We start from the raw sequence: 18,946 nt of genomic DNA, 5'->3' as shown, positions 1-18,946 counted from the left end.
AAAAAAAAAAATTAAAAGTGCATAGGCACAAGAAAGAGGTTATAATTAACTTGGTACTGTAGGTAGAAAAAGACATAAAGGGGGAAAAAATAGCATGTGCAGCTTATTGATTTGGGGGAAGAGTGAAACAACAAATAACAATATTCTAATAAATGATAAGATTCATGGAAGGAGGATATATTACTCTTTTACATTTTACCAAATTATATGCAAAACGAAAAGAATCGGCATGAATGGACTTATGGACTGTAAGGATTCTTCTTAAACGAAGATTACTTAGCCATGTATGTGCGTGTTGATGGCATGTACACGACTAATCTTAAGGATTGATTAAATTTAACCAGAAAATATACTGTTTATGATTGTTGATATAAAGTATTACTCAATAAATATTAAAAAAAATTAAGAAAAACAAAACTATAATGTCAACACTTCTCATAACTCTCAATCACTATACCCAAACAGAAAGCGGGGGGAAAAATTGCATCCGATAGAAGGTTACAAAATTCACTCTTGGAATCTTGTGATTGATGTCCTAACACAAGTTAAGAGGAGACTGCGACATGAATCTGAATTAAGGTTGTCAACCCACCAGCAAGAGGAACTATAATTAAATAATTATTTGAAGATATAAGATTAATTTAGTATTAAAAAGAAAAATAAAAGAGAAAAAAACTACAAGTTTGAACCTCCTGTTAGTGAAAACTAATAATACTAACAATTAATATTTATGAATAAACAAAAACTAAATGATCACTTTCTTTATGTGATTATGCCCTAGACACCTGACAGGTTTCGCTTGAGGCCTGAGAGAGAGCCCCGCATATGATTTTTGTTTTTTAGTTTTGAAGGTTTAAACGTGAACGGAATCTTGGAAGCATGAAGATACCTAACAAAATTGTCCATATGTAATGGAACATCATGAAATTCGACGTGTGGCCTGGTTTTATTTCTAGCCACATGACGAAGTCCCAGGCAATGGAAAAAGTATAGTGAGATAAAAAAAAATCAAACCGACAAGGTTAACCACCAACCGGATCTTGGGTTCAAAAGCAACAATCAGTTATGATTCTTGGAGACCAGCTACTTCGAATTCGTATCCATTCTACGGCTTCTGTATAATCTACAATATTCGTTAAGGTAATATATAATCAAAACAACAAAGAGGCAAATACAGCAATAGCTTGGTTGATATATAATATAATTAATTAAGATGAACATTACAAAGGAGAGGGGGTTTAATTTGAGTGGTTAAAAAAAAAAACACATAAAACTGAACCTTGAGTAAATAACGATTGCTATCACTACCATAGATTCTTGTCCAAGCAACAGCTGCAACCTACCTAATCAAACAGAGAAAAGTGAGAAATTTTTTAGGTTCTACATAAGGACATGCATCATCATATAATGGGGGGGTTAGAAACACCAAAAAGTAAATCATTTCCACATGTATCATGCCAAATGGGATGCCTCCTCCTCCATTCACCACATGACTGCCTCCACTTGAACCAAATTAATGAACAATGTTAACCAATAATAATCTTGAGTACTATATGTGGTTGGTTTCATTTAGGACTTGAACCCAAGTAACCAAAGCGATTGGCCAACACATTGACATGATCTTCTTCTTCTTCATCTTGGTCTTGGGAATTAGTTGGATTAGTATCCAATTCACCCTCAAAACCCTCACTGAAAAGTTCTTCCCAGAACCCTTCATCAAGCTCTTTCTCCAGCCTCTCTTGTGATTGATCTAGTGCCTCATCAGGCTCCTCCTCTTGTTCCCTCCTTCCCTTACCATAACCTTGCATCTCCATAGCTAACACTTCCAACTCTGACACTCCAAAACCATATTCATCACCAAACACAAGAGACTCAACCTTAACACTGCTTGATTCTTCTCCAACAACCCCATGGTTTGGCCCTCTCTCAATTGGCCTTCTCCTCTTCTTGGACATGGCCTCTTCAAGCTCCTTCCTCTTCTCCTTCTGCTGAAGTAGCTGCTGAATAAAGGTTGGATTTTTCAAAGCTCTAGCCAAGAAAGCCATCATTTGTTGCTGCTTAATTTCCGTCCCTCTTAGCCTCTCCTCCATTGCTTGAAGGTATGACCTTGTGTTCTGTTGCTGCTGTCTCAGCTTCACAAGCTCCATCATCAACACGTGCTTGTCACGCCTCAAACGATCAATCTCTTCATCAAGTCCAAAGCGACCAACTTCAACACAGTGACCTTGTTGTGCTTGTTGAGAAGAAGAAGAATAATAATAATAAGAGGATGAAGAAGAAGAAGAAGAAGGCTGAGAAGAAGGTTGTTTCCTTCTCCTTATGTTTGCCAACAGGTGCCTGTGCCCTCTAAGGAATCCTTCATTTGCAAACTCCCACCTATCTGGATCAATTTTTCTAAAACCCTATGAAATTTAAACCCCAATACATAATTTTTAGTACCCAAAATCCAAAAACAAAAACTCAACACACAATTAATAAATTGGAAACCATAATTGCTATAATTATGATAGGAAATGGACAAAGTGGTTGAGCGTGAAGCCAAACTGTACCACCGGCCACAGCAGGAACAGATGGGATAGGAGAAAAAGAGAAATCTAGAAGTCTAGAAAAAAACCCACACAAGAAAACATGTGACTTTCAAATATTTTAATAGTACAGTACCATATAATAATTTTTTAACTAGTTTTAGTAATAAAACATGAAAACTTACCCGTGACTAGGAGTAAAGAAAATATAAAACCATAGAACAGTGAAACTATAGGTATTCCACTACAAAAGCTAGCAGAAAAAAAGTGACAGAGAACTTATTTTTCATTCAAATAAAACATTGGATTGTTTCTTAATTGGATTACCACTTATTTTTGCAAGTAAAAGAAACAACACAAAACTGAGATGCAATTTTTGGTACTGTTTTTCAATCAAAATTGAAGTTTACTTAGCAATTAGCATAATGAAAGTTTTCTTGAAATGTCAATAGAGATTGACGACATGAAAATCTAATTCTGATCAGAGAACTAACAAAGTACTTATGAAACTGCGTTTAAGTTTTGTGAATCCCATGAAACTGGAAGGAATGGAGACAAAACAAGTGAAGAGAGGACTTACGTAAGTGTTTAGTTGTCTAACAAAGCTTGAGAAATTGTTGTGCTTGAAGTATCTAGGAAGAAGGTCTCTGGAGAAAGCGTGTGGATCCCAAACAACAAAGCTGGCACCTCCTCTGTTCCATGAAACCATGTGGCTAGTGGTGGGATCCTCCACTGCATCGTAAGTCTTGGTCAGAAATGGGGGTGGCCCTATTTCGTGAAGCCCCCCCATTGGCCGAGGAGGAGGAACCATTGCTGACTCATCAACTCCTCCCGTTGTTGGCGGCGACGACGACGGTGGTGGCCATTCCAAGTACTCTTCTTTCACAGGATACAAGTAGTTCATTTTTTAGAAAATGAACAAACTTGATGGGTATTGGTACAGATATGTTAATTTAATTCACTCTTCTCACGATCATGTGCCCTCAGGTTAATGTCTTTGAGGTTTCTTCATAAGCAGAAACAATAAAAACCAAGGATGGACTTGACATAAAACAGAGAAGACAAATTGCAAGTAAAAAATACTACATCGAAACAGAGGAGAAAGAAGAAGAGGAAAAAAAAAACAGAGTAAAACAGGATATAATGCAGCTTAATCCAAATGGGATTCAGGGAAAGGGTTTGGGTTAGAAATCAGTGAAACGTGGAGGGAAAAGTGAAGCTTTGGAGTTTGAAGAATGCAGAGGACTCGGTTTCCTTGTTTGGAAAGTCGTTTGAGCAGTTACTAAAAAAACAGGATGGAGTGGTTGTCATAAACACATACATGCCTATCTAGGAAGATAGTATACAAGTGTCTTTAGGTTTATGCAGAAAGAAAGAAAGAAATTAATAGTGGAGTGTAATAGGAAAATAAAATAATGTTGTGTGGATAATAAAATAAAAAGGATAATTAATTAGAACATTCTAGACATATTGGGAGCAATATTGTTGTATTTTATTGATTTATTTAACAATTTTCCGCAAATAGCAAGTGGATGAGAGAGAAAGAGAGTGGGTGGGTACACGGTTCGGAAAGTTCTGGAAGTTACAGCCAACCAAGCACCATGGTGTGGTGGTGGGGGATGTCTGGTTTTTTAATGCTGTGGGATTCACATGTTTTGGAACTTGGAAGAGTGGTTTTTGATTGGAATATTGATATTTTTACAATATATGATCCCAAATGGTGGCAAATTCGATTCCCTTTCTTCAATCCGATGGTAACATATATAAGAAGCTACTTGCTTCATTAAAATTATAAGATTCAAAACCACAAAGAATTTATGGGAAGGATTTTCGGAAGTACATGGATGAAATGAAGCAACACCAGATATGTTGTCAGAACAAAATTTTAGTGTTTAATGTTATTTACTTATTTCTCATTGGTCGAGGGCGGTAAGCTTAACTATGCCGCTAAATCCGACAAAAAAGCCTTTGCTTAGTAATTCCGTACATAATATCTAGTGTCACCTCACTGCTTACTTTTAGTGTGGCAACTATTTAGTGTGAACAATAAAAAAAGTTGTTTGTTTAATTTTTAATGTATTTTGAAAATATGTTACTATCTAAAAAATATTAAAAAAAAAACAGAAAATGAAAATAAGTACATGTAATATTATGTATGTTGTCATTTTTTATATTTAAATAATAAATTTGTTTAGCTTTAGAAAAAAAGATAATTTAATGAAATAAAAATAACTAAAAGAATAAAATTGAGTCTTTCATATATACCTTTCATCCAAGTTAGAAATAATATTCCTTTCTTTGAAAATATAATATATCAATTTAAACGAAATAAATGATAGTATTTTCAACGACTAATGATATATTTACTCTCTTGTCAATTCTCATTACTTTAGCAAAATGAATACGGTTATGTTAGTATTCATTTTTATGGTTTATGTTAATAATATAATATTAAGTTTTATTTTAAAATATTTGTTACATTAAAAATATATAATTTATTTATTTACTTTTATAATAAAATTCTTTTACTTTTTGTATTTTTAACATTAAGTTATTGTAGAATACTCTTTATATATTTGGGCTTATTAATAGGAATGTCAAATACATAAACCCATTTATAATTGGTTAATTTTCATATTTATCTTTTCAAGGTTAGGAGAAGAAACAGGGAAATCTTTTATTTCTTCTCATCTCATCTAACCGATCATGCGGAGACAACAATATCATATCAAATAATGTGACATGTCTCGAACATTATTATTACCAAATGATAAAATGAAAAAACTAAAGATAATTATCAGTTTTTAAGTCGGTTTTGCCCAATGTGATGGCTTTTATTTCCATCATCCTAATCATAAGAGTCGTCATATTGAACAAATTAATTAAAAAAATCGATGATTCCCTCAATCTTTGCATTTATCATTTGGTAGTAATAATTTTAGGAACATGTTACATTCTTCGAGTTAGACAATATTAAAGATTTTTTAAACACAAAAAGAAAAGACGAAAGAGGAATTATAGTAAAAGGAAGATGATGATCTCTATATACATATATATAATTTATAACCTTATAAAATATAATAATATTGATATTTAATCTCTGCCATCACAATGAGGATTAAAACAAGTGGGACTAAAATTGTTGGAATCAAAGATAAAAAAGAAAGGAACAATGATATTTAAATACTTATCAATGATATTTAAATCTCACTGGATCTCGAACAGTATATAAGGTGTCTAAGTATCTAAAAAAATTAAAAACAAAACCCAGGATATTTAGATGTATAATTATATGAATTTCTAAAAATAAACCTCTCGTTATTGTACCATTTCATATAAATAAAAATATACGTACTGATTTGCAACTTGCAAAGCAGAAGACACAATAAATATTTGTAGGGAAATTAAGAACAAAAACATAAAGCATTTGTTGGCAAGCTAAGTAGTGTGACACGCCACGGAAACTCTACTTCCTCCATATTCCATATCCATTCCCTCGATATGATAAAGTGAGTCAGCGCCATGCACAGCCCATGCTTGATACCAGAACTCCAGAAGCTTCTTTACCACGAAATTGTCCAAGCTGTTTGATCTTTTACCTGTGGGAATCATAGCAAACAGTATAACCCCTTTAAATATATTGTGCATCGTCACCTTATTCAGTATAATATATGCTATTACTTTGTGATGACCCAATAAAAAAGGAGCACATATCGTTTCGCATTGGCTCTTAATTAATTACTTGTTATTACGAGATACGTGTATTATATTGTTGAGGTGCATGTGGACAGAGTAACCTAATGGCACGCAGCAAGAAAAATCTATTAAACATTATAAAAATAAATCCGATGAATGTTCTACAACGTTCTCGAAACTACTATAGCTAGATTTGTATCATCGATCTGATGTGATATTTTTAGTTTGGCAGACAAATTATTGGTGTCCTCACTGGCTCTCTAGCTACCACCTTGAGAAGATAGTTTCTACCCCCCCCCCCCCCCTATTTTTTGCCTTTAGGTTGTGTTCTTAACCTAAATCATATTAAATATATATATAAAAAAACTAAATGGATATTTATTATAGTCGCGCTACAGTCAAATTCTTAAAACGATTTTTCTTGTTGAAATTTTTCTAAACGAGCAACGTCGAGTACTTTTTCTATAGAAAAACCCTTTCGAATCCCTTATTTTAAAGTGTGGATCAAATCAATCCTAGGTATGTACTCAAAAACAGAAAATCAATCATTGGTCGGACAAAATATCAGCTTATGATAATTAATTAGTTACCCATCCATAAATAACTGGTTAAATTATACCGGTTTTCCCTTTAATCATAAATGTCATTTTTTTAATAAAATAGTACTCGTTAGTTAATGGTTCTTGTGAAAAACGCTATGGTTTTAATTATAATAAATAATTTATATTATTGTATAAAACAACAATTCTTATTTATTGCATCACTTTTTTTAATATAATTTATAGAAAAAAATTATTTAAAGTTTTAATTCTTTTAATTTATATATTTAAGACACTTAAGACATGAAGTTAAATTTTTATTGCACATATAATAGTCGTGTATCAATACTTAAGCTGATATAAAGACATTGAGACGATTTTTTAGTTATTTATATTCACACATTATCTAATCATTTCATTGAGTTATATGTAAAAAAATCTAGACAATATTAAAGGCAATTATTTATTTATTTAATCTACCATACATTACCTGATAACACAGCAGAGCTCATACATTGGTCGATCATTGTGACAAAAAATCGACACATCTAGAAAAAGGCAAGATCTTTTGACCAAAACATCATGCAACATCTTGCTTTTAGTGGCATGGCAAGTCAGGTGAGGGACGATTGTTTTATATTAGAATTATACAGTATCCCTATATTTACAAAAATCTTAATTAACTTAACCAATTTCCTGGTTGTTAGTTGAAGATTCTACATTATCCAATAATATGACTAAAATATGGTGTGTGTGTGTATATATATATATATATATATATATATATATATATATATATATATATATATATATATGAAATAATCTTAATTCATGAGTTAGTTTTTAAATTAAATTAGATTCAAATTTAAATTTTAAGATTGATATTTTTATTCTCTATCAGCCCATTAAGAGCATCTCTCATCATTTCTTAGGATATCTTTTTTATTAAAATAAATCTATGTGATAGGAATTTTTTTTTTAAAAATAAGATTTATATTTTATGCAAGTAACTATTTATTAGTAATAAAAAATAATATTTTTGTGACATATAATAACATCATAATTAAGTAAAAATAAAAAATATAAAAGTGTAAATTTTTTGAAATTTTTTACCATTAAAATAAATTTATGTATAAATTTCTTATAATTACATAACATGGTAGGAATCACAAAAAATAATATAAAAACCACAGAAAATAACTTAAAAATCCACTTGAATTTTTTAAATTAAAGATGCTCTAGTAAACCACCTAACCACGAGTAGATTATCAATTTTGCAAATTTCACGAGATATTCAATCTTTAGTGTGATGAAGGGTGTTGAAATTTTCACATTGAATAGGTTAACATTAATTCAATTTACGTATAGTATATACTGCTACTGCTACTATATATGTAACTAAAAATATACTTGCATAAAGTATATGAAATATAGTATAGGTTAAAGCATTTACAATTTCGTAGGCAAAAAAATTGCAACACGAAGCATTTGTAGGCAATTACAGTAGTGTGACACGTAACCTATACTCTAGTCCATGTCTATGTCCTTGGAATATGAGTGAGTCAGTCATAAGCATCTTGATTTCCCTTCCACCATTACTATATGTCCAAGTTGCATTTGTTTACTCTTAAGCCAGTCACAGTATCACTCCTTTTAATATATCGTGCATCGTCACCTTATTGAGTATAATAATAGTACTTTCTGACCCAATAAAATAACATGTATGGTCAAGCGTCGGTTCTTAGTTCTTGTTCTTAAGCGATGGCACTATTATTATATTGTGAAGATGTGGCGTGGATAGAACATCCTAATCACAGGTAACAAGAAAAATCTACTGAATATTATTTATGTAAATAAATTATTTCTTATGAATGTTCTGGAAAGTACTAAACTTGTATCACCATACATATGTTATTTTTAATTTGGCACACTTATTATTAGTGGTTCTTTTTTGTTTGCTACGTTATTGGTGGTCTCTGTTTTTCTAATTCGCCTTTCAAACTATAGTTTCTGTTTCTTTTTTCTTTTTCTTTTAGGGAACATGTTCCCAACCGAATGCAGACAATTTGCTTATATTATGGAACATATATTGAATTAAAAGTTATTAAGGTGACTAGCATAATTTTGAATTAAATTTAAAATAAATAAAATATATTGACACGCAGTATACATTTTTTTTACACCGTTAATAAGAATTTATCATATTATTACATCATCTTATTTATTAAATAATGTTAGAGTACCAGAGTAAATATTTATTAAATGCATAAAAAAAAAACTTTATGCAGACAGTTTTTATAAATTAAATTTATATTAGAAATAAGAACAAGCCAGTCGGTCTAACCAATTAACAGAATGAACGGATTTATGTTTCTAAAACATTTATCATTGCTTTGTCATCTTTTTTTGTTTGTTTGTTAAATTATCTTAATTTCTTACCTTTTACATTAAATTTAAATTTAAACTACATTTATTCATATTTATTAATTAATTTAATTAAAATCATCTGTTTCTCCACTCCCTGCGTGATGGAGTATCTTATGAAATAAATAATATAGTTATTTCATATTAATTTATAATTTTATCTTACTTGATTTTAATAATTTATATTATTTTATTATTGAATATATTATATATTAATTATTATGAATGAACTATGGCTAAATCACAATCACAATCAATAAACTGCAACCACTCCCTGCGTGATGGATTATTTGAACTTTTTAATTTTCAAAGTAATGGTTGATATTAATTATGAAACACTTAAATTCTTAAAAAGGATATTTTCAATTAAAAAAATTTAAAGTAACGTTATTTTTTCCATGAAAATGCTTTTGAATTTTTTGTTTAGGTTCAAAGGGAGGAGTCAAATTTGGATGTCAACACACGTACTGTTCAACCAACCTAACTAAACCTTCTTATATAAATGCTTTTGAATTGTTAATAAAGACTTGCATAAACTTCTTAATAAAAATTTAATAGTAAAATTAAAATTTAAAATAAATAGTTTTTTCTCATAAATTAAAATTAGTTTATACATAGATTAAAAATCAACTTTACAAAATTAAATGTGGGAAATTTTATAAATTAATTTACAAATAAACTAATCTTAATTTATAAAAAAAAAGTATTTCATTTTACATTCTTACTTACTTCTCATATAAGTATTTATTGGGAAAATATACAAATAAGGTCCGAATCAATTATGGAAGCAAAGGCAAAAGTATCCGGTCATGACAATTATTGCTTAACCTAGTGGATCATGCCAAATATTCAGTATTCACTCGTACTTAAGCGTTAAACCTTTAAAAACTTGTTGATAAAAAAATTATAAAGCTTAATTGTGCTTTTTCGTTTTATTATTATAATTATTGCACAATTTTAATCTTTTAATAAATTTAATTTTTTATTGTTATAATTGAGTCTCTCCATTATTTTGCTATTATTTGAAATTCTCAAATTTTTATTTTCTACTCGCATTATTCAAAGATTAAATTAATTAAATTATTTTAAAACTTCTTTTATTCAAAGCATACTCGCTAAAATATTAAATTCCACCCAACATAAAAAGAATTATAAATTATCCTATTCTTCAAACCATATACCATGTCTTACTAAAAGTCTTCAAATTCTATCGAGTGTTCATTTATATCATTATATTGATGACTTCGGATAGAAATCAAAATGCATGACTTTTTCCACATATCATAAGTATTTTTAACAAGAAACAATCTTACTCGAGTAGGATAAAAAAAACATGGTTGATAGCATTAATTTGAGGGGCTAATTCTATTTTCGAAAATAAAATTGAAAATATAGTTTAGAGGGGGGACTTGTTTTAGCTAAATGGGGGACTATTAAGATAGCAGTAGTGAAATGAGGATTCAGCCACAAGCCATTTTAGAATAAACTGCAGTTAATGGCTTTAAGGTCTTGAAAATATAGAATTTATGGATTAACAATATTTCATGCACGCATGGCACTGATTACAGGCTCGGCAATATAGTAAATAAATATCATCATATATTGCCTTGCACACCATTTTAATCAAGAAACAAAAGGGGAGATAAACAACACATTTGACACTCATAATATACCCCAAAAAATCAAGATTAACAATTACAAAATTGGGACCACTCCCCCGGGGCAAAAGAATGGTAATAATTCACATGTTCATCACTATAGACAGGATGATAATTTAACTATGCTTTCTATGTTACAAATTTGATTTTCATGACTCAGCTTATGGCAGCTGAAATGCCGGTCACTCCAATATCCATTCTTCATGTTCATGGCATGCATGACTGTAACTTTTTCAGTGCAGCCAAGTTTTCAAAGTGCAATTCCATGATCTAGCCAAAGTGATCATGTTTTTGACTCATGGCTCGTGTCTATTGACTCGGCTATGAAGTTCCAACATTTCTTGGTGGTTCGGGTCCACTGAGAGGGCAGCACGACAGTCTCTTAGAGCACCTAAGACATCCTCTTTATGTTCATGGAATGCTGCACGTAGATGCAAGAGATGCAAATCAGCTTTAAATGCAATAGCTCTAGAGAGTTCTGCAATGGCTTCCTCTTCCTTGTGGTCGTCCATCAATACTGCAACAGCAAACACCAAACATTTCAGCACTACTGCACTAGTTGAATTTCAATAGAATCTAGCAGAACAAGTCCAGATTTATGCATATTTACTATCAGACATTATGATTTATAAGGACACAAGTCAGTTAGGTAAAATACTTACCTGCAGCACGATATCTATAAGGATAGACCCGAAGTGGATCTAATCTAGTGACCATCTCCAGATCTTCCTTTGCTTGTTCACGATCACAGTACTCAGACCTCTTCTCATAAGCAGAGGCATTGTTTTTTGCCTTCTTAATAAGTTCGGTCATTTCCATATACGCAGCAGCCTTATCATTTTTTAGACAATGAACGCGAGCAAGACCATGATGAGCTCGGGTGTGTCGGATTTTAAGGGCATTGATATAACAATCAGCGGCCAAGTCCAATTTACCACAGTCAACATAAACACTTCCAAGATTGTTAAGTGCCTGAAAATTAAATAGAATTACAATTCATTAAAATACAAACTAATTATGTCCAAAGTTGCAGAAATATATCGATATTATAAGTTATAACATAGTATAATAACTTGTTGCTTTTATGTGTTCATCAGTTCAGCTCAAACAACAGAGCTTCATAGTTCATCTTCTGGACTTTTACAGAGTGACCAAAACTTACAACCACCGCAATACATGGGTGTAAAAATCCAGAATTCAGAGGGAGAAGGAGTGGGGTGATAAGCATTTTCATTTGAAAGTCATGATAAATAGTTCAACATACAATGTCTTGATATTCCTTGTAAGTAGTTGATATATTCTGTATTGTATGTAGAATAGGTATATGCTTGCCGTCATTCACATCAGAAAACTCTGGTTGATATCAATAGAAGAGCCTGCATGCTCTGGTCCTGAACCCTGAAAGTCTTATACTTCTAGTCTTCTAGTCACCATTAAATTTGGATCTCCTGGTCAAACGACTTCACTTCGCAAAGTGAAGGTGAAAAGTGTCTCTGAAAGTTCCAACCTGCCATCCCTATGGTCCCTGTTGCTAGAATAAACACCACAAACCTCCATATGCAGTTTCACAACATGCACCACCCTCCCAATGTTCATTGACTCTTCCAACTTCCAAGAACTTCATCTACTTTGCTTTCTTGGAAATTCCTACTATAACACACGAGAAACTACAACAGAAGTCTTATCTCACTAGGTAAGGCCGGCTACATGAATCACATGATGTCATTCAACTCAATTAAAGACCAAATCTTTAGAGACATTTTTAATTTTCCCCCACGAAATCTCTTAACAACTTTCTGCAATACCCTTTTGCTACTTCCACCATTTTCTTGTTATCCCTTTAAAGTTCAACATTCACTACCATAGAATATAGTTTAATGAATAGCACTATGATAAAACTTCCTTCGAGCTCTGTAGGTACTTTGAAATTGCAAATAACCCTCAATGCCTTTCTCCATTTTAGCCATTTTACTTGTGTAATGTGTTTGACATCCTCATTAATTTCTTCATCATTTTGCAGTTTGATCCCAGATATTTAAACTATAATACATGAGAAACTAAATGGTAAAATTTAATTAGATAGATATACAACATAAGATGTTGTGTTTTTTTATTTCAGGGCCAAAGCACCTGAGAAGACCAAGGAGATTGACGCTGATGTGCAAAAGCAGATTATCAATTGGTATCCTTATTATGGTAGTTTATTGACCCATCACTCCAATAAATCATGCTTATAACTTTAGGCCTAATGTTCAGAACTTGAGTGAAGTATGCTTCAAAATTTAGGCGTAATGTTCGTAACTTTAGGAAGTCTAGAATCACATGATTGACAAAGTATACATGGTCATTGTTCTCCATAAAAGTCTATCAAAGGATTTCAAGTTTGTCCAGCATAAAGTCCAAACAAACCCTCCTTACAGAAGGATCTTATTAATTGTCTGCTACAAGTTCCCCCCATCAGAGATATCACACAGGTTTGGTTCTCAACAAGGTTAAGATAGCTGATTGTATTGTAGAGGTCAACGCTCTATTAGTGGAGATGCAGAGAAGGTAATTTTCCATTTCTGTCTTGGTTCCTGACAAATCGGTTCAACCTGCAAGATCCAAATTCCAAGGATAAGGGAAGTACCGTCAGATCCATATTCGGGAGAGAAGGAAACTACAGTACTCTTGTTGAGGAGAAGAATGGAGAATTCCATGGTATTCTTCAAGGAGGGAACCAGCGATTATGAATTGCAGCTTCATTCTAGGAAGTCTAGGTCTAGAATTTCTGATCTTAGGTAAATGTTATAGCAGTCAATGAAAAGCAAGAAACTAAACCAGAACCCAGCAGTGGCCATAGTAGAGTTCTGTGCTCAGAGAAGTCATGGAAATTGGTAACCAATGACTGCAGTAATCAGTTTTTTGGAGATCAAGAAAATTGTTTAAGTAATAAAAGAGTTGAACCAGATGATGCGTAGGTAGCTGAAGAAGCAAGGAATCGATCTTCAGAGTGAACACATGAATGAACAAAGGAATGCAATGCAGCATGTGAGTGATGTGACTAAGAGGGAGGATGAGAACTCAAATGGTAGCGGTTTTGAGTGTGATGGTGCCCTGTTGCAATTCTTGGAGCCAGAACAGAAGTAAAGAAGGTTTAGTGAACAAGCCGTATCCTTGTGGTGGAGAAGAAACCAAAAATGAAGCAAAATCAATGAGAGAAACATATATTGAAATAGTTCATCCAATGGAAAGGGAGCATCCAGTCTATATGTTGGATCATTTGTGGATAATGGCTAGACTAGCCAGAAACAGAGATATTTCAAGTTTCTTGGAGCTTGGCTTGACCACCCCGAATTGACTTCTAGAGTCCAAAACGCCTGGCATTTGAGTGATTCCTAAAACACAAACATGAATAGACTCACGGACTCTTTGAAAGACTGGAACAAAAATTGCTATGGGAATATCTTCAGGAAAAAGAAGCACCTTCTTGCTAGAATCCAAGGGAAGGAGTGCCTAGCAGTGAGAATCAAACTAAGAATTTTGAATAGACTGGTCAGCCCACCACCATCTCCAGAACCACCTAACGGCAAACACACAATTGTCCTAGAGGAAGACACCTCTGTTAAGGAGGAGCTGAGAGCTGTAGAAGCTATAGTTAGAATTCACATGATGAAGGCACTACTCTAGAGTTATATGTTGAAGATGCCCCACACAAAGACCTGATGGGGGTCAAAGTGACTGTGATCAAGGAGAAACTGGTTGTTGAAGACTATCTCAATCAAAGACCACCCAAATTGGATATTTGCTTCAGAATGTAATATCAAGTTTCATGCAACCCTTGCTTGGTGAGCTTCACCCAGCTCAATGCAAGGTCAGACCCCGTTGACACCAGCCGCGCCACATTTGGCCCAAAAAAAAATTAGGCAAAGGACTGCTAATAGATAGCCAAAGTGGGTTTCAGACTTTCAGTTGATAGCTAAGTCCATTGGAAGTCTTTTGGCAAAAAATGTGAATTCGGATGAAAAGGAAGCATTGTTAGGATGTATAAAGAGGACAGAATGAGGGCAGCTGTTAGCTAGTTAGTCCATTAGTTAGTTATGAGGGGTTGTTGATAAATAGGAGAAATAAGATTAGAGGGATTCGTTAAGTGAATCTGATAGTTTGTCTGTTAAAGGAAAAATCATTTATGAAGGGGAAACCCTTGGAGAGACCTCTCTCCTATTCTGAATCACTCTATAAAATTGTTCATTTTTTTTTCAATTATTTCTATTAATTTTCCACTTCTCTACTCTTAGTTCCTAACAAGTAGTGAAATATTTTTGCAAAATTAGTACATTAGAACCATACCTGACCTTTGCGCAGATTATCTGAAGGACACTTCAAGGCATCTTCCAGAAGTGAAATAACAGTTGGTGAACATGATGGATCTATACTAGAGTCAGCCAATGCATAGGCCTTCAGGAAAAAGGCCTCAAAAGATCTTTTGATATTGATAGACTCTTCAGCTTTCCAGAGCCCTTCCTCATAATGACCTGTATCATATAAGATCCACCCCTCATATACAAGACGTTCATGCTCACTTGATGCATGTTGCCGAGCTAACTGTAAACTCCGCATAGCAGCCTCAGGACAGTTCAACCTAAGTCAAATAAATAAAATACATCAGTTTTATAGAGTCATCATATAAAACTCAGTCAATATTTAGAAAAATAAAGACCCTGAAGGCAGAGAATTTTCCTTTCTAGACAATTTCACAGGAGTAACTTGTATTTCAAAGAAAAATATTATGTTTTGTGGATTTTTCCTCCTTTGTGGTTGAGTTTATTGTCACAGTCTCACAGATGTGCAACTTCTAAGAACAGAATTTCAAGTGAAAGTAACTGGCAGATCAAAAGTAGCTATCATTGATCTGTTCTTAGCTATGAAACTTACAATGTGATTCAATAATGTGAACATAAAACACCAAGTACTATGTTAGATACTTAAATTCCTAATATACATGATGGTATGTTAAGTTCGAGGCTTTGAACAATTAATGACAGTTACCAAATATCTGTAACATTTTGTTTGGGGAAGGGGAGGGGGGTTACAATATGGAGGTTTGGACCTACTATGACTTCCTGCAAAATTAAGTCCTTGATCACTGACTCACTCCTAGTGACTTCCAAAAGTTCACAACGTACCTTAGGAGAAGCAATGACTGTCTGAAGTATAGAATACCTTTTGCTGCATCAGATTCAAGCATCTGGTAGATAACAGATAGAGATCCAATATCATCAACTGCAGACCAACAATCATATAACCGTGCCCAACAATCTGCAGTTGTCCAACGCTCAACATGCTCACGCACAAGAGTACAGAGTTGGGATGCAGCAACACGCCCCTCAAACATTCTATAATCTGAACGCAAAGTAAGAATTGTTTGAACATCACATAGAGCTGCTTTGTAGTCCTCAAGAGAAAGGTGGATAAAAAATCGTACTTCCAAACATTCTGGTGAAAGTTTGAACCCAAGAATCCGATTGATTTCTGCTAGTGCAGCTTGAGCATTCTGAGTTCTCATTAAAGAGGCAGCCCTGTATGTGTAAGGATATATAAGAGTAGGATCCAGATTACTTGCTTTCTCAAGGTCCTCCCACCTTTTGTCACCGTCACAGTATAGTGATCTTTCCTGATACATCCATCCAAGTGGAGTAACAGATGAAATGACTGAGTTGAGCTGCCCATAAGATAAAAGCTTGTCACCCTTTATATAGTCCAGTCTAGCTAAACCTGCCACAGAATATATATGGCCTGCATTTACAGCCCCTTCAAAAAGACAACGTGCTTCATCATACTCTTTCCTTAAGAGTCTTACACATCCCAATTGATGTAAAGCGAGTAGTCTCTGCTGGTCATTCTCAGCAAACTCAACTAACCGTTCCAGGATATGAGCTGTTGTGTCTGAACTAGAATTAAGGTTCATAGAAACTTCACCTAAGAAACAGAAAAGTGCAAATATACCTGGCCCAACCATGACTGCTAGCTGCTGCTTATTAGCATGAACAAATATCTCCACCACCCGATTGTCATTCAAACAGTTTGGAAGATCACGCAAAAGGACTTGTAAACAAGATGCAGCAAGGACAGTTGAATGCTCATCAAGAGCATATTCCATGAGCTCCACAGCATCTTCTTTGGAGGAAACTAAGGATGCAAGTCTTCTATCGCAAGCATCTTTAAGTCTTTCACAACAATACTTGTTTGCGAAAACTAATATCTCCAACAAAAGATTTGGAAGGACCTCAATTAAACTGCCATTCAAACTGAAATCACTTATTGCCTTCATACCTGAGGGGGAGATATTATTTTCAGACAAATCTATAGTCTCGGAGAGTGATTCACTGAAATGCCCCTTGAGCATTGCACGAAATGGTGCCGAAAGTTCCGAAATTTTTTGTCTCTCACAAATTATCTTTTCACTTCCAATCGTAAAAGTAACATTTTGAGAAATGCAGTTCTCATTGGTCGTTCTCCCCTCGGAACCTGCATTTACATCAAATGGAAGAAGAGACGCTATATCTACAGGCGCAAACTCCTTCGCACATTTACCACAAGCTGCAAGCAAGTCAGCTATTAGCTCTTCCTCTTGCTTCTCATATTTCAACCATGCCCCAAATATAATCTTCTCATGAACAGTGTGGGCTCTCTGCCATGCTCCCTGGAGGCTTCTACGCATCAGTTTAACTTCCCCAAGGCCCCTGAAGACCTGGTATTGCAACAAAAACAAGTTTGACCTCTCCTGCGGAGGACAAGACTCAAGTTCTTCATGGATTTGAGCTAAAACCTCCACATAATCAACAGGCTTAAAGAAAGGCAGTATAGCTGGCTGTGGGACCTTGATCAGAGATTCACTAAAGCAGATGACAGCAAAACAAACACCACACCCCAACCCCACAAAAAAAAAACAACACCTAATTAAAATTGACAAAAAGCAAAGTTTGAGATTGAAAATTTGAAATAAATAAAAGGGTGTGAATTCAGAGAGAGAAACTCACATTGAGGCAGATGAGGGGTGTGATGATGATGACAACTTGGGAAGTTTCCCTCTTTCAATTTGAAGCCATGACTGAGGATTCAAAGCATTTGGGTGAGCCTCTTTACAGGATTCAGCAGGGAAGAAACTCCTCATGGGGCGTAAGAGACGAAACAAATCTCGGATCTCCACAACAGGCACCACACCCTCCTCCTTTCACTTCAAAAAAAAAATCAAAACTTCACAGATTGGGGGCACATTCCACTGCCAACAAACACAACAACACAATCAATCTCAATTCTCAAGCTAAGGATTTGGTGCACCAACCAACATTCAACAAGCAATAAAATAAAATGAAGTTTAATTTTAATTATTATTCTATTATGCTTAGTCTCTTGAGTTGAGCATAAAATGAAACAAAGCAAACTCCATAATTTAATTGCTAGGAAAAGATCTCAAGCAGAAAAATGCAACTCACCCGAATCAGCTGACCCTGAGAAATTGATAGAGAGAGTTCAACTGTGAATTGAATCTGAAGAGGAAAATCGAATTGAAAAATTGGGACTTTAACTAACTAACTTTTTTGATGTTGTGCTTTTTGTTTGGTGATTAGGGAAAGTATCTCACTTTCCTTTCCCCGGAGACAGAGCATACAAATTACGGCCACTGTTGCTTCACACTTCAAAACTTTTTCCTTCGGAGTTGAAAATTGAAATTGAAAATGCTGGCACTAGAGTTGATTATTTTTTAAATAATAATAATAATTACTTTACATTTAAACGTTTTTTTTTTTACTTTTCTCACTATGTTTTGAATTATAACGTATTTTAATTTAAAATATGAAACAAATTAAGTGAAATAAAACAGTGACATGAAAAACTATACTTGGAACCTGAAACAAGAATAGAAAAAAAAAATAATGGAAAAATCCATGTGGGAAATTATAATGATTTATTTTATTATTTATAGTGTAATCTAGAAATTATATATTAAAAATTGTGTGTAAGCATCGTGGACCTTTCGTTTTCTAAAAGAATGTGAACAGAGTGATTCTACGAAATAATTTTTTATAGGATAAATCTTATGATGTGGTTTGGAAATGCATAA

At 33.6% G+C, this 18,946-nt stretch overlaps 2 protein-coding genes across 5 annotated transcripts; both read right to left on the bottom strand.

The window, feature by feature from the left end:
- Positions 1-330: 330 nt before the first annotated feature.
- LOC114406882 (heat stress transcription factor A-7a-like) lies at positions 331-3,914 on the bottom strand. 2 transcript variants are annotated; one of them, XR_003665527.1, is made up of 3 exons: positions 3,106-3,914; positions 1,280-2,402; positions 331-1,123 (listed from the first exon to the last, which is right to left on the bottom strand). XR_003665527.1 is itself a non-coding variant. In XM_028369730.1 (2 exons), the coding sequence occupies exons 1-2, from the start codon at positions 3,427-3,429 to the stop codon at positions 1,566-1,568; spliced, it is 1,161 nt and encodes a 386-aa protein (XP_028225531.1). In that variant the 5' UTR covers positions 3,430-3,914; the 3' UTR covers positions 1,173-1,565. The 2 variants fall into 2 exon arrangements, 1 of the variants encoding a protein (XP_028225531.1); XM_028369730.1 differs by lacking the exon at positions 331-1,123 and having other exon boundaries at positions 1,173-2,402.
- A 6,849-nt stretch (positions 3,915-10,763) lies between these two features.
- Positions 10,764-18,560, bottom strand: LOC114406881 (ETO1-like protein 1). Of its 3 annotated transcripts, none has more exons than XM_028369727.1 (6): positions 18,318-18,559; positions 17,862-18,103; positions 16,008-17,777; positions 15,172-15,463; positions 11,505-11,814; positions 10,764-11,359 (listed from the first exon to the last, which is right to left on the bottom strand). In XM_028369727.1, the coding sequence occupies exons 2-6, from the start codon at positions 17,993-17,995 to the stop codon at positions 11,139-11,141; spliced, it is 2,727 nt and encodes a 908-aa protein (XP_028225528.1). In that variant the 5' UTR covers positions 17,996-18,103; positions 18,318-18,559; the 3' UTR covers positions 10,764-11,138. The 3 variants fall into 3 exon arrangements, with proteins under 3 accessions (XP_028225528.1, XP_028225529.1, XP_028225530.1); XM_028369728.1 differs by having other exon boundaries at positions 16,008-17,717; positions 18,318-18,558; XM_028369729.1 differs by lacking the exon at positions 10,764-11,359 and having other exon boundaries at positions 11,671-11,814; positions 15,177-15,463; positions 18,318-18,560.
- Positions 18,561-18,946: the final 386 nt, after the last annotated feature.

Source organism: Glycine soja, chromosome 3, assembly GCF_004193775.1.
Source record: "Glycine soja cultivar W05 chromosome 3, ASM419377v2, whole genome shotgun sequence".
In the NCBI taxonomy this organism is placed as follows: domain Eukaryota; kingdom Viridiplantae; phylum Streptophyta; class Magnoliopsida; order Fabales; family Fabaceae; genus Glycine; species Glycine soja.
This window is presented reverse-complemented; position numbering and strand designations above follow the sequence as displayed.